The sequence below is a fragment of the Sminthopsis crassicaudata genome, chromosome 1, assembly GCF_048593235.1.
Source record: "Sminthopsis crassicaudata isolate SCR6 chromosome 1, ASM4859323v1, whole genome shotgun sequence".
NCBI lineage: Eukaryota > Metazoa > Chordata > Mammalia > Dasyuromorphia > Dasyuridae > Sminthopsis > Sminthopsis crassicaudata.
This window is the reverse complement of record NC_133617.1, coordinates 677,227,293-677,251,087: the sequence shown is the minus strand read 5'-3', so window position 1 is coordinate 677,251,087 and position 23,795 is coordinate 677,227,293. Positions and strand designations below refer to the sequence as shown.

General features: G+C 32.0%; 1 protein-coding gene across 2 annotated transcripts in view; it reads right to left on the bottom strand.

Moving 5' to 3' along the window:
* The window catches only part of ADCY1 (adenylate cyclase 1), a 359,348-nt gene that overhangs the window by 42,848 nt on the left and 292,705 nt on the right, over window positions 1-23,795 (bottom strand). For both annotated transcript variants that reach the window (XR_012484928.1, XM_074283571.1), the window contains exons 12-14: window positions 16,080-16,169; window positions 9,921-10,177; window positions 8,388-8,514 (exon numbers count right to left, since the gene is read on the bottom strand). Coding sequence is in view for 1 of the 2 variants with exons in the window: in XM_074283571.1 (XP_074139672.1) it covers window positions 8,388-8,514; window positions 9,921-10,177; window positions 16,080-16,169 (474 nt within the window). In the remaining variant the exon portion in view is untranslated. The remainder of the gene's footprint in view (window positions 1-8,387; window positions 8,515-9,920; window positions 10,178-16,079; window positions 16,170-23,795) is intronic.

Genomic DNA, 23,795 nt, shown 5'->3' with positions numbered 1-23,795 from the left:
TTACCTTAACAGTTCCAAAATTACCTGACTCTATATTCTGCCCTCCCTATCTACTTCTTCCATCACAATGTTTGAAAATGTTAATTTGAAGAATATGAAAGGACCAAATATAATTGTCAATTTCAAATGGAAAATTTGTGTTTAGTTTCAGTTAGCCAAGACAATATGCCATTGTGACAGTAAAAAAAGAAAGATTTAGAAACAGCTTTGCTTCCTAATTATGTGACACCAGGCCAACAATTTTACCTTTTTAGGTGGACCTCAGAGGATAGACTAGATGACAATCATTTTGTTTTTTTCCAGCTCTTGCTTTTACAGCTTTTGAATGCTCCAGAAGTTGTCACCAACTTTTGAATTAGAAGTTTAAGATATGCTAGAAGCAAAATCATCATTTTTTTCCTAGTAGTAATTCATATCATCACTAAAAGTGAAGAAATTTCATAGATATCACTGTTTTGGGGAGTCTTCCATTAATTTCTTAAACTTCTGAGACTTCAATAAGCTTAAGATAAAGTTTCAACATATTTGTATATTTATCCCTCTGAAAAATCAAATGAATTTGTGGAATTATCTTACATATAATTAAAAATTTATATGAATGGTATCTACTTAATGAGAACTATTAATAAAGTTAACACATCTTTAGAAATTTGCCAATATGTACAATTTTAGGAGTTGGAATTAGAAGAGACGACTGAGATAATTTCAGGTCAGATGACTACTTGTCTCATATGTCATTGAAAGTATTCTTATGCTGGTAGTTCATTTGAGAGGTTATCGCATTAGATTGACACAGTTACATTGCCAAAATAATCATCACTTCCCTGAACATAATAGTTATGCATCTTTGTAGGTTATTTCTTTCCTAAAGTAAAGTCAATGAACACAGGGGTCAAGTTTTATATAAATTTTGCATTTCTACACATTCCAAATCATATTGTTCTCATAGTAAATTTTGTATAAATGATTGCTGAAGAAATAATTATTTTTCTGATCAGCTCATGTTCCTATGATATATCAAATAACCTAGAATAAGAGCTTAAACTTTTTTCTGCATTGATCCCTTTGAGCTTTAAGAGATACTAACTCAAAACCTTATTTATACATTATTTAGTGATTCTTTCTCTATTTTACAAAGAGATTTTTTTCAATAGCAACAAACATGCAAACATATTGATTTTGATCTGCTCTAGTTTCTATCCCCATTTGGATGACCTTTACAAAATAAGCCCGACAGGGTTCCATGAGAGATTCCAAGGCCCACAGATGACTGCGTCATTCCACTTTACCCCAGAAAAATCTCCAAAGTACAGATCATCTCATTGCATAGTCCTGGGAAAATATACCAACTGTACTCTGGGGAATGTAGCCCTACTTCCATGGCAGGTCACTACATTGTCCAGGATAGTTTAGGAAATATGATATTATGGAATTTATCAATCAGGATGCTAATAATTATTTTTCAAAAATTCAGTTGAGAGAATTTACTATTAGCTTGATATTTTAAGAAATATTCATTGCCTAGATATCTACTTCTAACACTCGATGTGTCATTTTGCATGCAAAAGTAACAATATGGTAAAGTGGATGGATATGCTTGCATTGAAGCCAACAAATTCTGTGTCTGAATCTTATCACTGACACTTCTAGCTATTTGACCCTGAAAAAGTCACTTAATCTTTCTAAGTGTTAATAATGCCTCTAATCTCTGAGATATTAAATCTGGGATCCACAGGGATATTGCTTCATAGATGGATTTCAGAGAGTTTGTGAATTTAGATGGAGGAAAAATTACATCTTTATTTTTATTAACTTCTAATTAAAACTTCACATTTAACTATCATTTTTTGAAATCTAATTAGGGCACTAAAATCTTGCTGAATTATGAAAGAAGTTTAGAATCCAAAAAAAGTTTAAGAACTCTTGCTATCAGAGGGGTTCTTGGGACACTTAAATGAAATGAGATGATATGTTTCAAAACTTCTTAAAGTGTGGATTGTGACCCCATATAGGGTTTACTTGAATTCGTGATCTCTTTGTTAGTGTTTGATTTGTGTATCCATTTTAAAAACTTATGTTCCCAGGATCATGTAAAAATTTCTCTATCCCAAAGGGGTTGCAAGTGGAAAAAGTTTAAGCTCTGACCTATACAAAGCTCTATCAATACAAAGCCCATATGCTTCATGTGCCTAGCATCCAGAATCATAAAGAAAATATCAGAGCTACAAGAACAAAAAGATAGTAAAACCGTACATGACAGGACATTTCAATATCTCTTTCTCCATTTTGGATAAGTCACTCAGAAAGATAAACAAAAGGGAAATAAGAAACTGAACAATTTCCTACAGAAACTAGAGTTAAAAGACTTGTCAACTTCTGAACAGAACAGCAAAAGAATATATAATAAGAATATTTCTTCAAGTGCAGAAAACTTTTATAAAAATTAATAATGCACCATGGCACAGAGATATTGCAAGTAAGTGTAAAAAGGCAGAATACATTAATATATAATTTACAGATCGCAATGCAGTAAAAATCATAACAGTTTTGGGGACCACAAACAAAAGATGCAGACCAAATGGAACCTTAACAATGGAATTCTAAATAACAAATAGGTCAAAGAAAAATCACTGAAACAATAATTATAAAAATAAAATAATGATGAAAGAACATAGCAAAATTTCTGGGAAGCAACTGAAGCAGTCCTTATGGGGAAAAACTATATCCTTATAAACATACATTAACAAAATAGAAAAAATGAGAGGATTAATGACTTGGATATGTATTTAAAACTTTAGAAAGCCAACAAATAAACAAATCTAAAATGTGTATAAAAGGATAGATATTACAAATTAAAAGGAAAATAAATAATATTATAAATAAAAATAGAAATGATGACCAAACTAAAAGCTCTTTCTTTGAAAAGATTGATAAAACTCACATATAAATGATTTGTAAAAAGAGAAAAATCAAATCAATAAAATATCAAATGAACAAGGGAGATCATGGTAAAATCAGTAGAAATAATGAGAATATATTATGTATAGTTATATGCTAACAAAACAAAGAAATTTTAAAAGTAGTAGAACACCTTCAGAAATATAAAACATTCAAATTGTCAGAAAAAAATCGACAGAGATCTTAACCTAGTTTCAGAAAGGGAATTAAATTAAATTAGGAACTAATCAAAAGGGGGGAAAAAAACTCCTTGTCCTTATGGAATCATAGGACAATTCTATCAAACTTTTAAAGAACAATTAATTCCCAAACTTCACAAATTATTCTAATCATACTCTCTCTCTCTCTCTCTCTCTCTCTCTCTCTCTCTCTCTCTCTCTCTCTCTCTCTCTCTCTCTCTCTCTCTTTCTCTTGAAAAGAGAGAGGGAGGAAGAAAAAAAGCAGTTCCTTTTTGAGATAATCAAGTCTTACTATAAGACTTAATAAACTAGGGAAAGATAAAACAAAGAGAGAAATAATGAGATAGACTAATATCATTAAAGAGCATTGATTCTAAAATTTTAAATAAAATTGTCATTCAGACTATATGTATTCAAGAAATAATTCATAAAAACCTAGTGGGATTTATTTATTCCAGGAATATCAGAGTAGTTCATAATTAGAAAAAACAATCAACATAATTAATCACATAAAAAGCCCTAACATTCAAAAGCAGATTATCATCTCAATAGATACAGAAAAAGCCTTTGACAAAATACATCTTTGTGCTAAAAAGCCATAAAGTATAGGCAGAGAGGGATCTTTTTTTAATATCTTAGAAAGCCTCTATATAAGACCAAGAGCAAAGATTGTATAATGGGGATACGCTAAAATATTTTCCAATAATATAGGAATAAAGTAAAGATGCCTACTCTTTCCATTATTATTTGACCTACTTCTCAAAATGCTAGCAATAACAATAAGACGAGAAAAAATTAAAAAGCTAAAGAGAAGTAAAAAAGAGCTAAAGCTATCCCTATTTGCTGTTGATATGATAATTTACTTGGAAAATACAAGGAAATCAGCAGACACTTACTGAAACAATTAGTTTCAACAAAGTTTCAACCTACAAAATAAATCCTAAAAAAATCAGCAGCTTTTCTATATAATAACAACAAAACATAAGAAACAACAAACATCAAAAGTGAAATCTCATTCCAAATATCTACAAAATGCATAATGTTTTTGAGGATTGATCTATTAAAGTACACATAAAAAAACCAACTTGTATATATTCAGTTGGAAAGTATTCCTTAAAAAAATAAAGAACAATTTAAATAGCTGGAGTAATATTCAGTGCTCATAGCTAAGCCATGACAATATAATAAAATGATATTGCTACCAAAATCAATTTATCAAAATATAAATCAAATTACCAAGGGGATACTTTCTCAAACTGTGTTTCATGACCCCATGTGGGGTCTCATAATTGAGGAGGGAGTAGGGAAATTATGATTTACTATTGGTAAATAATTTGTTTACCGATTTTATATACCTACAAACTTGGGGTCATTAAAAATGGGGTTTTGATAGAAAAAAAAGTTTAAGAAGCCCTGGTATAGTGGACAGAAAATCAGGTCAAATCAGGAAGATCTGAATTCAAAGCAAGACACTTGACCCTCCTATGTAAAATGAGCTGAAGAAAGAAATAGCAAACCATTTTAATATCTTTGCCAAAAAAAAAAAATCCAAATGATTGAAGGGAACAGCAACAAAAAGTACTATAGAAGACTTGATAAACTAATACCAAAATTCATTTGAGAAAACAAAAAAATCAAGAACATTAAGAGAAAGGATGAAAAGAAGCAAGGATAAAAAGAGAATAGTACTTCCAAACCTAAATCTATATTATAAAGCAGCCCATTTGAGTTACAATCTTTCTGGTTTAAAAAGTAGGGAAATAGATCATTGGTATAGACTGGAAAAGAGAGAAACAGACATAAAATTCAACAAACTGATGTTTTATACAATGGAAAACAGAAATACCCTGAGAAGTGGGGAGTAAGGGTGAGGGGACATATATGATAAGAAACTACTGAAAAAACTTTGACAGGTCTGGCAGAAACACTTATTTCACGTTCCCTAATACTTTCTAAGTGGATATACAACTTTAATATTAAAGCTCATACTATAAAAACAACTAGAAGAAAAACAATTTGGGACAATGTGAATCCTTTAGAGAACTGGAGAGATGACAAAGAAAAAATTGTATTATGATCAAATCTTGTGACTGACACTAATTAATTTAAAAATTTAAATAAAAAAATGTAAAATTTAATTTAAAATTTAAAAATGCACCCTAAAACATTAATGTCTCAAGAAAATATATGATAAGTTACATGTAATTTCAATATTAATTTTCCAATATTCTTCTAATAAATTTTCCCCTAATGTACAGAAGTAACTCTAGGATCTATAAGCTATGGGCATACTCTTGCTGATTTTACTGAGTTTTGCACTGGTCCTGTCAATAAGAGAATTAAGAGGACAGATCACTAGCTGATAAGTGGGGGTTTTTTTTGTTGCTGTTTGTTTTTTGGTGGGAGGGGGAGGAGAAAGAGGTTTCAGGCCATAAATCTTCCTAGTGTTTATTATTCAAGGAATCCTATGTGGCCAAAAATTTTCATCACCTGACTCTGCTCTTCCATCTGTTTTACCTAATCTAATCCTTTATCCACAGATCATCATCAGGACAACACTAATATTAATATTATTACTAATTACTATTAGTATTTATAAGGCAAACTTTATGGTTAATAAATGATTAATGTTAGCACTTGTAGAATCCTGCTTTCTAGCACCCCATGTTGGGCACCAAAATGTAGTGTCCTGTTAGAGCCCCTAAACGGGGGTGTCAAAATATACCATCCAAACAAGCTCTCTGGTGGATCTCAGGACCAGCCTTGGTCTTAGTGAAAGAGTGAAGAAGATAGGAGACCCATGAGGATGGTCAAAGATGGAGTCCTTTATTTCAAGTCCTCTCAGCCTTTAAATACCTTTGTATGATTACATCATTACAGCACACTAAGCATGTGCCAACTAGAGAACCATTACATCACAACAGCACACTGTGCAAGTGCTAACTATAAGCACCCTGCTCTTAATATGTAAATGCTTCCTTACTGTGAGTATCCCTTGCTTTAAGTAGAACATAGGTGGTCATGCCCTCCCTGACTTCTCAGGAAGGGTGAGAGCACCAAAGGGGTGATGAGAGCCAAATCAGACATTTTCACCATGTTCCCTCTGGGCTGAATGGTCTTATACCTTACTTAGAGTTCCCCCATTATCTGTAGCCCTCTACAAGCACTTCCCTCATAATCCTGTGAAATAGATGCTATCATTATCCCCATTTTACAGATAAGGAAACTGAGATTAAATATACATCAGTAACTTGCTCAGGGTCACACAGCTGTTAAATGTCTAAGAAAGGATCTGAATTCCAGCCAATCTGATTTCAGGTCCACTGCTCCATTCACTGTGTGACATATAGATTTCCACATTTTTACAATTTTATAAGACTAGTGATTTTAGGTGGCTAAGTGTTGTAGTGGCTCAAGGGCCAAGCTTGGAGTCAGACTGACTCATCTCTGAATTCAAACCTAGTCTCAGATGCTTATTACCTGATTGTCCCTGGGCAAGTCACTTTACTCTGTTTGCCTCAATTTCTTCATCTATAAAAGTTTCCTCTTCTATAAAATGAGCTAGAGAAGGAAATGACAAACCACTTCAGTTCTCTGCCAAGAAAACTTCACGTGGGGTCAGGAAGAATAGGACACAACTGAACAAAAACAATCATAAAGACTAATCAGGGTTTGCCCATTGCATGAAATCATGGGACCTGTCAAAGTCACTGAATTTTAATGGTGGAAACTTCAAGAACATGTTAATGCATTTTATGTACTTTTGCATTGCATTAATAAGAATTCACCACTAAGGGCCACCAAATATCAAAGTTACCCATGTAACATAATTAGGGACTTTAAAGAATAATGATGCTGGAAAAAAATCCCTTGGCTTTTGGTTAAAGGTTGAGAATGAAATTATGTAAACATCTATTTATACATTCTTTAACTTCTCATTAAATTTCAAGAAATCATTAGCCAGACAAGTATTTGGACTGGGAATTTAGCAATAGGTTAGGATATTCTGACAGCCTACTCATGTACACATTTTAATGTTGTCCCTCGTACAAATGATATCTATGCATAAATAAAGTTTATAAACTCATGTTTCTGCTTAGGTTATTAGAAAATAATTGCATTTCTTTTCAGAAGAACTATGCAAACACACATATATAAATATACATATATTTATATATGTATATATACACATGTGTGTAAATCATATGTGTACATATACCTATATATGTATTATATATATTTGTATATAGCATATATGTGTCTATATCTTTGTGAATCTCTCTTTATATATATATATATATATATATATTGATAGATAGATATAGATATATTCATTCTATTGTGTTCAACTCAATCATAATAGCTCATCTTCCCAGTAACCCAATGTCTGTGTCATCTTCGAATCCTCACTCTTATATATATCTAATTCATGCAAATCATATCACAACATCTTTTATAATACACACACACACACACATATATATTCCTTTCTCTGCATAAAATATAATCACTTGAGTTCAAGTTCTCATCATCTTTTGCCAGGAGAGAGTAATGCCTTTTACTTGTCTTTCTTCCTCAAGCCTCTCTATACTCCAATTCATTCTCTGCAGTAGCCAAAGTGATTTTTCTAAAATCTAAGTTTGACCAAATCATCTTCCCTCAGTGAGCTCCAGTGTTTCCTCATTATATCTAGAATCAATTACAGAGCTTTCAGTTGAGGTTTTAAAGCCCTTTTCAACCCAATTCCTTCCTACATTTGAAGTTTTTCTGTACCTTACTCCCTTCCACATCCTCTACAGTCAACTTCCTTGCTGTTCTTTAAACATGACATTACAATTCCCATTTGAGTGTCTTTGCATTGGTTATTTATAATATTTGGAATACTCTATTGTCTTAGTTTTCTTAGTTTTCCTAATTTTCCTTAGTTTTCCTATCTTCCCTCAGGATTCAGCTCAAAATCTACCTTTTGCCAGAAGATTTTTCTGCTAGTGATGTCCCTATCATATTACCTATTATCTATTCTGTATGCATCTTATATGTATTTAGTTAATTATATGTCATCTCCATTAAAATGTCAGTTTCTTGAGTTTTTGGACCATAATTGTCTTTCTTTATATCTATTTTCCTTATTTTACCTTGAAGATGTTTTTTCTTCATTTAAAGCCAATTATTGCCTTTCATAATGAAATTTTTTAGTAAATGGTTTATCATATACAAACAATTTTAGGGAAAGGAAAAGAGGCTTCTTGCCTGAACAGCCCAGAGGTAGTCCAGACGTAACTTCAAGTCCACTTGTCTGGCGTGAAGGGCCAGAGCACAGGAAAACAGCAAAATTGCCAATATGGGTTCATATCCACGGAGGTAAAAGGTGCCACCCCTTAGGAAAAAAGACAAACTCAAATTAATGATCGGTTCCTGAGGGCAACACTTTGGCTCCATATAAAAGAAACTTCTTTGAGTAACATTATAACTGCAATTACTCAAAAGATAACTAACTATTGCTATAGATTTTAGATAGACTCTATTCTCAATTCAAGGATTCTATTTTTTTTTTTTTTTTACTATTATTCAATGTTTCACTGTTTCAGTTTTATCTACATTGAGTTTTTGCATTTAAAAGGACCTATCCTGGTTAATTTTTTTTTTAACATGTAAAACTTTAATCAATCAGTCAAAATGTTTTTGTTGACCATCTACTATGAGCCAAGCACTATGATTAAGTGCTTAAGAGTACTAATTTGTTCTTTAGAATTTAGAATATATTACTGACAATGGACAAGGTGGCCAAACATTGAATGCACCTTGAAAATTGTTTTTGTTCTTTTAAAAATATTGTTCTGTTTTTGAAAATGATATTTATAGTAAAGCAAGAATATTAAAGACACTAAATATATGAATTTTAATAAAGAAACCTCAACCCTTCAAAGTACATTTTTTTCCTTATAAGTAAGTTCCAATTCACTTTAAGAGCATTCAAATTATTTCAACATTTTTCCTGAAATATACTTATTTAAATATAATACCAGTTATCAATAAAATCATTACCATTTTAAATTATTTTTGCTAAATAAATAAACATATATATGTATGTTTATATATATACATATATTTATACACACACACATATATATATATGTATATGTATATTCTTATCCTGTTACTTCCTCTTTCACTGTTGGGAAGGAAAGGGAACAAGAAAAATACAAAACAAAACAAAAAAAAAAAACTTGTAACAAATATGCATAGTCAAACAAAATAAATTCATTCATTGGTTATATCTAAGAAATAAATTTATAATTTCCCCCCTAAGTCTGTCACTTCTCTGACAAAGACAGAAAACCTGATTCATTGTTCATCTTTTGGAATTCTTGATATTACACTGATCAAAATTTTTAACAAAATGACTTAGAAACCCTGATCAATTTAATGATCAACCTCAATTCCAGAGGATTCAAAATGAAAACCAACTTCAGATAAAAAGGTGATGGACTCAGTGCATATGGAACTCATAATTTTGAAGGGAAAAGAGGTATCTGGATATTATAAAAATTTATTTTTCTTGACTCTACATGTATGCAATTGGATTTGTGTTTTTCTCTTTCTTGGGAGGTGGGAGAGAGAAAATTCAGAGCTTAAAAAATCTTTTTATAAAATAATTTAAAAAACTATTGTCAAGAGATGGAACTACACTGGAATTATTGAAAAAAAAAAAGGCAGATAATGTCCTCTAAAGATAAACCTTTAGACCTCCTCCCTTAGTGATATTCCAGTAAGTTTGCTTACCCCACTGCTTTTCTGTACCCACTGAGCTCCAAAACAAGTATATATAAAACTGTAACCAAAAAGAGAAGGATCATTTTTGGCAATGAAGAGACACGGAGAAATATTGCCAGTGTCAAAGTCCCCACAATGCAGGAAAGAAATGCGTGATGAGCTGTATCACAGGGCAGGACATTTCTTGTTTTATTCATTCCTCCAGAAGAAATAATCACTAAGGAGCTGCTGGAATTAGTGTTCCATGACCAAGACATGCATCCCACCTAGGAGAGTAGGAAGAAAGGGGTGTAGAAAAGAAAACCTTGTAAAGTAATAATCCATTTTGAACATACACACACTATCAAATACAGTCCACAGCATCTTATCTATTGAAATAATTTTAGTTTAGAATACTCATCTAAATTTAATTATTTACAAAGTTTACATTTCATGTGTGAAAATTCACATTTTAATATATTGTCTTATTTGATCCTTTGAAACAATAAACTTGTATATTATCCATATTTTACAGATGAACTAGGCAAATAATAAGAACTCATATTTATCTGGTGCTTCAAGATTTACAGAGAACTTTTCTTTCAACAACTAGACAAGGCACAGAGGGCAAACATCATTATTCTTATTTACAGATCAGGCAAATGCATCTCAGATAGACTGATTTTCTCAATGTTTCATAGTTAGCAAATGTTTCCAAGAATACCTCTTGCTTAACCCCCCCCAACACATACCCTCACATACATATAAAAATACACACTACACATATGTTGCCAATTTCTGTTCCACTCAGTGAAATCTATTCTACTTCTCAGACATACTAGTAGAATCCCATTCTCTTTGCTAATTTTTTGTCCTTTCTGCATGAAAGCCATGGTGGCAATCAGTTCTCAATGCCCATCTTTCTTCCAGAGGCTAAATAGAGCAGAATCTACTTCTTCTAAATAACTGTCTATACTTGTTTTGTGAATGGAGTGAAGATATCTTAAATTTTCATTGAAATAATGTTTCAAAAACATCTTTAAACCATCTGGATCTAGTTATTTCATTTGAAGATTAATATACATACATATATATATATATATATATATATATATATATATATATATATATATATATATATACTCATATGTGCTTCTATTTTACCTTGTTTACTGTACAATCCCCAAAGGTCATCTTTAATAAAATTTACTATAAAGATTCTTTGGTGTTTTGTTTCTTTATAAGGGATTATTGAGAAAATTAAAAAAGAACTAAATGATAAGACTCTTTGCCATGCTAAATCATGAGATAGGATATGTTTTTTCTTATGTTTTTTTTCCCTTTTGGTCTGATTTTTTGTTCACCACAAGACAAATATGGAAATATGTTTAAAAGGATTGTATGTGTATACAACACAACAATTTGGATAGTCCTTTTCATAGAAAATAGCTCAATAAAAATTTACTAAATATTAGCCAGAATGGAAATTGACTGGCCTTAGGTAGAAATTCTGGGACCTGGGCCAAATCCAGTTTGAAAAATGGGCATGGAGAATTTTCCCCCTTAATCAAAGCTGTTATACCCTAGAAAGATTGCCAGTCTAATGAATATTCTGGCCCTAGCCACTGAAATATGGCCAACCTCTTGGAAGATATGGGTATAGTTGTATAGGGATGGTACTTCCCAGAAGAAAGGGCATAAACTTGAAATACAACACTTTGACAGTATAGTGACAGCAAAAGATCCTGAGATAAAGGAGGGGAGACCTCCATGGGGAAGAAGTGATTTTCCCAACTCAATGATAGAGCCTTGTAAACTGGGTGAATCCCAGTGACTTCACTTTCATTACTATATCATCCATAACCCTGCTAATACAAAAATAATGCATTGACAAATTTAAATGGTAATTAACTGGTTCTTCTGTCTTAATAAATCAAAAAATATTTTCATAATATGGTGATATTGGAAATAACTGTGTGTTTGGATTCACTAAAGATGTGAGTTTGAATCCTGGTTTAGTCACTTGCTGTGTGACCCCTACTATAAGTCACTTAACCATTCTGAAACTATTTCCTTGTATCTGAAATAAGACTGCTAACACTACCTATTTATCTCACAGATATAATTGTAAGGAAAGAACTATAGAGATCTTAAGCTACTATATCTATATTAATTATTATTCATTACAGATTTTTTACTTAATTCACTACTTTTAGACTTCTTGATAGTTTTTGTGTCTACTCCACTGATACCCTTTAAGCAAATAAAAATTCATTTTTAAAACTATAACTGATATATTTTCCACTTTCATAATTCTTTGTTGTCAAATTAATCCAATTTTAGAACAAGAAAAAGGAATATACATAAATAATAAACATGTATAAATAATGAAGTGCAATAAGGCTGATGATAGGGAATCAAGTACGACATCCAGGCTTTCTGTTTTATAATAGTCTTATGGATTTGATATGCACATCTACTATGCTTAGGGAAAGATTCTTACCCACAGTGTAACTCAAACTGTGTCATTAAAAATCACTTTGAAGTAGGGATTAATATTTTATTAAACTTTAGCATAAAATGTAATTTCCATATATCTGTCAGTGAAAGAAAATCAGATTTTAATTTCCTTTATTTCTATTATTTACTTTCAGAGAAATTTACTCCAGATATTTGATAGAATTTAAGCAATTGAAGATTGTTTTGAGGCAGGTGATAACAAAAAAAATAAGCAAAGCATTTTAAAATTGCAGAATCTGTGGCATAGAAATATGCCATGCTCATAGACATGGAAAGAACAAAATGAATTTTAAAATAAAAGACTTTTACCTAATCTTGTAATTTTTAGTGATTTTCATAGTTTGGAGTGCTATAAAAATCCAGAGTCTGCAGTTGACTCCAGAGTAGTCTAAATAGCTTATAATATTTGGGCTGACATGGAACAGCATCATCCCACCTATAATATTGCTAACAAAATTCATGGACTTTAAAAAACAAGGGTTTATATAGCCCCTTTTAGGTGCCAGCTATTATGCTAAGAGCTTTATAAACATGATCTTATTTGATCCTCACAATAACCCTCGGTAAAAATTATACTATTAGATCAAATTTATAGCTGTGGTAACAGAATAGAGAGATGAAGTGATTTGCTCAATACAACACAGCTAAGTATCTTATGCTTTCTTTCCTTTTTTTATTAGTCAATTAAAATTTATTTGGAGCCTGCTAGATATCAGGCATTGTGTGAAGTGACAGAAGTACAAAAAAAAAAGGCCAATATAGAGACAAGTCAAAAGATAGCCAGTTCTGGAGTTGTGCTAACAGAACTCAAGTCTTTCTAACTGTGCAGTTTATATCACTAAGGAGGAATATTGTTATTTTGACAAGATTGTGAAGTCGCTTCTAAAGCAAAATGTTCATTGCATACAGATTTTTAATTATAGAGATATTAGAGGTCACCAAGGTTTCCTCATATTTTTTTTTTACATTTGACATTGACATTAGGCAATTAGACATGTAATGGTTTGTCCATAGTCATAAAACTAGTTAATGAATATACTGCTTCTAATTATAAAAAAAAAATTGGTACATGCAAATTGCTTGGAATTGTTTAGAAAGAATTAAAATTATGTTCTGAGAAGTGATGCCTACACTCAATAGGGGTATAGAAATCTACCTTATCCTATAAGAAAATAGAATGGAATGGGATATGGGAAGAGGGGGAGGGTGATAAAAAAGAGGGTATACTGAGGGAGGCAATGCTCAGTAGCAGAACACTTTTGAGGAGGGACAGGCTAAAAGGAGAGAGAATAAATGGGGGAAATACAATCAACAATAGTGATTGTCAAAAAGAATTAAGCAAATTTCTCTGATTAGGCCTCATTGCTCAAACATAAAGGGAAGTGAGTTAAATTTATAGAAAAAAAATAAGAGCCATGATCAATTGATAAATTAACAAAATGTATGATCTGTACCCAAAGGGCTGCAAATTCATGCATATACTTTGACCTAACAATACCACTACTAGGCATGAATACCAAAAGAGATAACAGGAAAAAAAAGGAAAATGGCCCATATGTACAAAAAATATTAATAGCAGCTCTCTTCTCAGGACCAAAAAAATCAGAAGTTGAGGGATGTTTATCAATTGGGAATGGCTCAATAAACTGTGCTAATTGTTTGTGATGAAATGTTATTTTTCTTTGGGAAATGATGAGCAGGATGCTCATAGGGAAAAAGAAACCTGGAAAGTCTTCCATGAAGAAAGTGAAATATACTACATACAAAGTAACAGCAATGTTCTGGGATGACCAGCTGTAAATGACTTTGCTATTCTCAGCATAATCATCCACAACTACTCTGAAGGACTTATAATGAAAAATCCTCTCCACACTCAGAGAAGGAACTGGTTGTGTCTGAATACAGATTAAAGCATTCTTTATTTCTCTCTTTTTAACTTATTTTTTGAGGGTTTTTATTTTCATTATGGTGGGAGATCTTTGCTTTATTGACTTTTATGTAAATGCTTTGCATAATTTCAATGCGATTTCTTAATTATGGAGAAAATCTAGAACTCAAAAATTTTAAAAACATTTTTTAAAATTAGCTTTGAATGTAGCTGGGGAAAAATATTAAATAAATTAATTAATTCAAAAAAAGAAGTGGTGCCTAAAAGCTAGTGAATATACAAGTACATCATCTAAAGATACAAAGATTTCATTCTTTCCATCACAGGTAGTTGGAAAGAATATTTATCTTGGGTCAGGAAAACCTGGATTCAAAATCAGCTTTAGACACTTACTAAATGTTTGATTCTGGGCAATTAGTTAACCTTTTTTGCTTTAGTTCCCATATCTGTGAATTAGGGATTATAATAGCACTTACCTCCCAGTTCAAATGAGATAATATGCACAAAGAGTTGATATATTTATGGTATATGGTAAATACTTAACAAATACTTATTCTCTTTCTCTTTTCCTCTTCCCTGCATACATCTATAGCTTGTAGTAGAGTTAGAGTTAGAGCTGCATTTATGTTTTAAAACATATACATAGACTTGTACACACACACACACACACACATTCCTGAATATGGAGAAGAGAAAGTTAAATTTCCATCAACATTCTACCTATTTCTCTACTCACACATACATTGAAATGAGTTATGATGATGATAACAATAATAGATGCTATCCTCTACCTTGTAGGATTGTTACAATGCATAAAGTAATATATTAAAGCTATTATATCATCCCTGTTTAACAGCTTAAAAACTGAGGCTGAGAATTATAATTTGTCCAGTCATACAATAGGAAACATCGGAATCAAGATTTGAACTCAGGTTTTCTGACACCCATCCCATATAGAAAACTCACCCAGTTGGCTTGTTTTCACTGATATTTCTAATGATATTCTTCAGACACTAAAAGTACCTGCTAAATCATCATGTGATATTGACACACATATTGGGGATATTTTAGTCTCGAGTGTATTTTTATTGTAACTCCTTGAAAATTGGTAATCTTCATATGATTTTGATGTCAATTCTTCATGAAGAAGCATGTTACTTTGGCTAATGCTATTCCTTTTCTTTGTTTTGCTGAATTTAGATTTAGTACATGCAAACTAGAGAAAGATTCGTTGCTGTTATTCAGTCATTTCAGGGAAGTTCTTGTTTCTATGACTCCATTTGGGGTTTTCTTGGCAAAGTTACTAAAGTGGCTTGTAATTTCTTTCTCTAATTCAATTTATAGATGAGGAATTGAGGTAAACATAGTGAAATAACATGCCCAGCATCACATATCTAGTAAATGTCTGAGCCTAGATTTGAATTAATGAAAATAAATTTTCTTGACTCCAAGCGAAGTGTTTTGAAAGCTGGATGTTCCTAAAAAAATTCTAGAAATAGAATTAGGCCTACATAGGTAGAGCCAAATGTACATATTGTTTAGGGAATCAAAAGACAGAAATTACAGTTTTTGTTTCTTAAGGAATCAAGAATATTTTCAAGAAAATAAAGCCATAGGAATATGCATCTTTATGCTCATTAAAAGTCTATGTAGAACTTTAAAATCAAACTCTATAGTGGTCTGACTAAAAACTAGGCTTGAGGAGTTACTAAAAATGTGCAATTCTATTTATAAAAATATTGCTGAAATTCTGCCTTTGCATTACAAAGTTAAATACTCACCACACATCCTTGTGCCACGGAGTAAAGTAAGATCACAATGAAAACACATAAAACAGTACGAATCTGAATTGTCAGGCACCCTGGAAAACACTACATAAACAAAAAAAATTATTCCTCTTAACAAACATTATTTTAATCATATTTTAAAATATTCTATAAATGAACACATAGAAGGAAGCCAACATTTCCCATCTTTTTAGCTAATTATTCCCCCATTAAGCTAACTTCCAGCTTCCTGAGTTTTATTCTTTTATCCCCTATTTTCAAGCACATACTTTTGAAAACAACAGTGTGGTATCTTGGAAAGAACGTCCATGGAGATTTAAATCTCAGGCTATCCATTTTCTACTTGTGTAAACTTGGAAAATATATTTATTGATGTCTCTTGGCTTTACATTTTATCTTTATCATTCCTCCCTATAGCACCATTTCCTTTTTCTTGTGATAAGAAAACAATTAAGCAAATATATTTGTAATAAAAAACAAACCAAATCTTGTTTGATGTCTGCAAGATTCTGTATTAGTAGTTCTCTGCCTTTCTTCTTTGAGCAATATTCTTCTCCAGGATTTTGTTGTCTTTTAAACTTAAAACTCAACTTCTTTTTGGTGATCTTTTTATTTACATTGTGCATATTGTCTCTTGGTTTTGATTTAATTTCCTTTGCATTAGATCATGTATATCTTCTAATGATTCCCTACCATTTCTTATGGCAAATAATCTAATATATTGTAATCAGAGGCTCAAAACCCATTTGTATAGGTCTCTCCTCTTTGGTGAGACTGATTACTTAATGATTTCCAATTATGTGAGGGGTAGAGTTGGCAAGAACTTGAAAGAAGAGAGATATTGGGTTTCTGATTTATAGTACAAAGAGAAAAGAAACATGGAACTAGATTATCTTTGAGGAGATGTCCCTGAGTGAGAAAAAGACTCTGGAAAGATGTCAATATACAGAAGAGCTGGCACTTCAATTATGTCTCTGCCATCCCAGTTGAGAGCAAACGAATTTACCCAATGTAGAGGAATGGAAGGCAAGAACAAAACTAGGAGGGGAATGAAGGCCACCTCGGTTTCCTCCACAAAATGGAGGCCCCAGGAAGAACTCCACAATGGGAGAAAGAGATGGGCTTTTCAGATGAATATTACAGATTGTACAGAATATTATAGAGATGGATGGATGTTCTAAGTTGCTGAGGGAAGCACTAGATTGAGACAGAGGCAGAAGCATGATTTTTGAAGTTTGAAAGCTAAAACAAAATGAGAAGAAAATACAGCATAGTTTGTTTTGTTTTGTTTTAACATTTCCCTATGTGTGTTTTATATATATATATATATATGTATATACATATATATATATATATATATATAGTATTATATATAATTATTTGTTTCCACAAAAAGTGCTGCTATGAATATTTTGTTAAATTGGATAGACCACAGTACACCAGGCAAGTACTGACCATGGATTTTTCTTGGCAAAAATACTGGAATAGTCTGCCATTTCTTTCTCCAGTGAATCACTTTTCATCATATTAATCCTTTATTTCTGTCTTTTATTTCCTTAGCCAACTTGCTCATTTTGCATATAAAGAAACAGTGTGAGTCAGCTATATCTTAGTTATGATGGGCATTATTAGAGGTGAGATTCAACCCAATTTCTCCATCTCTAACTGCATTTTTTCACTATAATACTGTTTTTTGATGTAGAAATAAAAAATGCTTTTATTCCTTATCTAGGGCAAGGAAAAATAGATCCCAATCAGCATCAGAAGCTTTAGAATTTTTAACCAGAGCTATGTGGCCTTGTTTTTTAAAGCATCTTTAGAAAATTCTGTTTCAATATAATTGGTTTCTTCTATAATCCTAATTTATGTTATACATTATAATACATTGTTTTAAGATGTTCATAGGCTTTACCAGACTGCCATCTCTCTCTCTCTCTCTCTCTCTCTCTCTCTCTCTCTCTCTCTCTCTCTCTCTCTCTCTCTCTTTCTCTCTCTCTCTCTCTCTCTCTCTCTCTCTCTCTCTCTCTCTCTCTCTCTCACACACACACACACACACACGCACACATGCACACACACGCACACACACACACACATAAACAAATAGATTTTAAGAACACTTGCTTTACATAAAAAATCCAAGGTGGAATACTGGAGAGAAAGAAATTAGAGTAAGATAAATTATCAAAAACTGGGATTTTTAAATATGTGTGCCTACTTTTAACTGAAATTTCTCAAACCTTTTGCCATTTATGCATGCCTACAGAAAATAGAGTTTAGATTTGGGGAAGGGAGAAATTGCCATATTTTGGGAATTAAAAGGAGAGTGTATTTGAAAATTAATCCAAAAAAACATTTAGATGACTAATTTTGCTCCTGAATTTTAAAGCTCGATTTTTTTTTTCTCTTGGTGATAGTTTTTTTTTTTTTTTTTTTTTGTTTGTTTTTGTTTTTTTGCAGAGCCATGGTGGGGGCACATACTATGAAACATAGGTGACATAAAAACAAAAGATATTAATTTTCAAAACATTAAAATTACTTTAGTTAATACTTTTAAACTGTCCCTTTTGTTTTACATAAATATCTAGTTTCTTATATTTAAAATCAAATGTTAATATTTTCTTTTTAAGTGAATGCTTGTTATTTCTCAGGAATTTCTGAAGTTTTCTTTTTGGATAAACTTACATAAAATTGCTGTGTTTCCTTGTTAGGTTTGTTCTGCATAGATAAAATCATCAGAGACCATTTTACTTTTGTATCTTTATGAGGCCTATTTTGATTTTATCAAATGCTTTTTCTGCATCTATTGAGATAATCATATGGTTTTGTTAATTTGATTATTGACATAGTCAATTATGGTAATATTTTTCCTAATATTGAACCAGCTTTGTATTCCTGGGATAAATCCTACTTGGTTATGGTATATTATCCTGGGGATGATTTTTAAATCTTTTTGCTAATATTTTATTTAAGATTTTTGCATCAATATTCATTAAGGAGATTGGGCTATAATTTTCTTTCTCTGTTTTTTTTCTACCTGGTTTGGGTATCAGTACCATATCTGTGTCATAAAAGGAATTTGGTAGGAGTCCTCCATTCCCTATTTTTTCAAATAATTTATATAGTATTGGAGTTAATTGTTCTTTAAATGTTTGGTAGAATTCACATGTAAATCCATCTAGTCCTGGGGATTTTTTCTTAGGGAGTTAATTAACAGCTTGTTCTATTTCTTTTTTCTAAAATAGGACTATTTAAGTAATTTATTTCCTCTCCTGTTAGGCAATCCATATTTTTGTAGGTATTCCTCCATTTTACATAGGTTGTCAGATTTATTGGCATAAAGTTGGGCAAAGTAACTCCTAATAATTGCTCTAGTTTCCTCTTCATTGGTGGATAAGTTCTCCCTGTTCATTTTTGAGATTAACAATTTGATTTTCTTCTTTCCTTTTTTCTTATCAAATTAATTTAAGATTTATCTATTTTACAGGTTTTTTCATAAAACCAAATCTTAGTTTTATTTATTGATTCAATAGTTTTTTTTAAACTTTCAATTTTATTGATCTCTCCTTTTATTTTTAGAATTTCAAGTTCGGAATTTGATTGGAGGTTTTTAATTTGTTCTTTTTCTAGCTTTTTAAATTGCAAGCTCAATTCATTGATTTTCTTTTTCTCTATTTTATGCAAGTAAGTATCTAGAGATATAAAATTTCCCCTTATTACCATTTTGGCTGCATCCCACAAATTTCGGTATGCTGTCTCATTATTGTCATTATAGGAGGCCTATTTGGAGTATGTTGACTCTGGGTCCAAAGGCCTGGTTATCAGGCTATAGATCTTTTGGATACTCATTTGGAAGATCTAGGTGGTTGACTGCAATAGAAAAAGAATCTTAGAAGTAAGCTTGATACCTCTATAACTTAAATTATTAAGAACCTATTATATAGTACATGGCCCAAAGTGCTAAACTTTGTGACAGGTCTTGAAATAAACTAGTTTGGTGAAATGTGGTAGCCATGTATGACAACAGTGAGTCATTTGGATATGGTTCAAAAGCTAGCAGAGAGCTATTACAAGTTTTGGACAATGACATGATATCATAACTGCTTTATGAAGATTAATGTGATATCTATATGTAGTATGGACTGATAGGAGGAGAAACTAGGGCTAGGAAGATCAGTAAGAAAGCTGTTATAACAGCTTAGGAGAAAGACAATAGGCATATGGAATAGGGAAATAACAATAGAAATGGGAAGAGGAATAAATTCTGGATTGAATAATGAAGAAATACTGAGGAAGGAGAATCTATAGGATTTGGTGGCTGAATAGAATTGAAGCAAAGAACACAGAAGAGTTAAAAAATTAGTGATAATTAAATTATGAATGACTGGAGTAAAGTTGGTAAGCCTAATAGAAACAGGTTAATGAGAAATATTTGGTTTGGGGGAAAAGATGAATTCACTTTGGGACCTGCTGGGTTTGTAGTGTAATGATGTTTTCAGATGGAGAAGACAAATGGACAGGTTAAAATGTTGGCCTGGAGCTTGGGAGAGATGAAAGCAGACTTTCTGACATAATCCTATTGGATCTTCTATCAAGTCCATATTTATACTTTGAGAGAAACTGGGTATTTAGGGAGGTATATCACTGAAGCTCAAGTATAGATTAGTTGGAGAATAAAATCTCAGTATTTTGTTTTATAATTTTTAATCCCTTGGCTATGCCATAAAATTTCTTTTGAGAAATCCCAACCTAGTTTCAGAAGAAAGCAATGTAGAAACTGGCATGTTTTGATAAATCTATTATATTGTGGGTCATGACTAAGATAAAAATAAAGGATAGGGAAAGAAGCAACTAAACAACTAGGTACTATAGTAGACTGAACACCAGGCTTGGAGTCAGGTAGATCTGACTTCAAATCTATCTAGCCCTAGACACTTACTAGCTGTGTGACCTTGGGCAAATCATTTAACCTTACTTGCCTCATTTTCCTCATATGTAAATGAGTAGAAGAAGGAAATAGTATAATTCCATAATATTTAAAAGAGGAAGCACCCTTAGAGACAGTCTAGCTCAGGCTTTTCTTTTTATAGCCTAGGAAGAATAAGTGACTTATTCAAATTCACAGTAAGTAGCAGAGCTGAAATCTGAACACAGAGGTTTTGATTATATTCTTTCCACTATCCTGGGAAATCTAATACAAGGTTGTTATTGTTATTTTTTAATGACTGATTCTTATTTGGATCTGTTTGTATAACGTATAATACTAAGACATTCTTTATTATAAAAGGAACCAGAATATACTACTGTGGAGAAAAAGGGCAGCCTACTTTAGAATGCAGAAAAGGAAAATCCCCCAGGAACATGAGCCACAATTACCTAAACATCAACACAATAGGTTTCTGAGAACATGCTTCTAAGCATATTCTCAACAAAGGCAGAAATGACACCACCACTATTTTTAAAAGTTTCTGAAATAATGGTATGTCACTATCCTAGACCTGGAAACTGAGAGCAAAGGGCGATCAAAACATGCTGGGAACCTTAAGAAAAGGATGTCAACTGTGTGACAAGCATGATAAAGTGTAATTAGGGAAAGAGTTTTCAATCTTAAAACAAAACACCTGTCTTTTGTAGAAAAAAGGTTATTGTGCAATGCTGTACAAGTAGAATAGCAGAGCAGAGAGCATATTGTAGAACACAAAGAGATCATTCTTTGAAATAGGAATCAACTCCATCATATTTTCACTCTTCATACTCTAAAGGGCAATTCCAGTTTCTGTGAAATGTACTTGAGAACATACCTTTTTTGGTTCATGATTTATTTGTGAAATTAAGATAAAACAGATTAATTTATATTAGCAAAGAAGGAAACAATATTTAAAATGCTATCAGGTTTTCATTGGCCTGTTTTAATTGGGAAAAAGAAGTAGGTGTCTTCCTGTTGTATTTGCACAATATTTTGGTCATGATAATCAAGTTGGGAGGTGAGAGAGTTGGATCTACTCATGTAAAAGCATACTTGATATAGGCAGATTTTATAAAGATACAAATATCCCAGGATGCCAAAAGCACTTGAAGGTGTGATCTCAGAGATACTGCCAATAATATTTAGTGCTTTATGCATAATAGATTTTTAGTAAATGTTTTTTGACCTAGCATTTCATCAATGAAGTTGTTATGTTTTGCTATTTGTATTCTCAGTGCTTACCACAGTGATTAGTACATAATAAGGGCTTAATGAATGCTTTTCCCCCCTTTAATTTGGTTGTTTCTTCATTTATTGGAGAGAAGCCAGAGATTATATGGAATAGTGCAAAACATTTTAGGTTTAAAGGGAAAGGAACTGTGTTCAAATTCCAGTTCTTCCTGAGTGAAGCTGGGGAAAATTCAGATAAAAATGGGAAAGAGATGCTAGGTCTCTCTGGACTCTGTTTCTTTGTTTATAAAATAAGATCCCAAAGGACTTCTGACATTCCACTCAGCTATAAATCAATGTTTATTTAAATTGAATGCCAACTTAAAATGGAAGGGGTTGGGACAGGAGGATAGGTTGTGGGGGAGAGAGACAGACTGTGGACTAGAAAGGTGAACATTAATCCCTGAAAAAATTCTTCAGCAAATGATAAAATAGATGGCATTTGTACTTTTAGAAGAGAGTGAGGTGATCACTATGAGTCTACTTGAGTTCATTGAAAAAAATTCATGTAAAATCTCAGTTTTTGTGACAAGAGCCTGAGAAAGTGTGTAATTGTACATAATATCAGACCAAGAATCAGGCAGTTCTAGGTTCTCCTCTGCTCTTATCTACCTATTCTGAGCAAATTTATTTAACCTGATTCTCATTTTTCCTTACCTTCAAAATGATGAAACTATAATAAGATTATCTCCATAGATCTTGAAAACTGTATGATTTTGTGACACGGATCTGGATAAATTTAATTGGGAAATTGTTCTGCACATATATCACTGGACAAACAGATGTAGTCCACGTAGTTAAAATGATTACTTAATTCTCTGAAAAGTGAAGTCCACAGGGTCCCATATACAATAGAGTTCTAATGTCACAATGAGAATATGAAATCAAAAGACTCATTCAAGATGCCCATAAAGAAAAATATTTTGTTAAGGGCATTGCTACCTCTCACTTGTCAAAGAACTCTGTTAAGCTGTTAAGCTCCTATAGAATCATCAAGGGATGTTCTTTTCACATGTTTCTGCTTCAAGGAAAACTTGTTTAATCATGATAGAACTATAAGCATGTTTGAACATATGTGTATATAATATAGTATTTCAGTCCAGACTTTGTTGACATGCATTTGATTGATTTTATGGTTATCCATAATAAAGCAAATAGCAAAATTCAAACTACGTGGGATAAAGATGTTTCTTTTATACTACGCCATGGAAGATATTTGAGAAATATGTGAGTCTCAGATGTTCAACTCTATTTCAAAATCTCACAAGTGCAAAGATCAAAAAAAAGTGGAAAAGTAGAACATAAAACCCTAGCAAATTTGGTCAGTGTAGACATTGGGGGAAAGATGATCTTAGGATTTAGAGCTAGAAGGGATTTTAGAAATCATGTAGTCTAACCCTGTTTATTTTTGTTTAACTGTACTGATATCTTTTTTTAAATCACATTTCTAAACATCCCCCTTTCACTTCCCTACCCACCAATACTTGTTATATCCAAAATAAAAAGAGAAAAAGCAA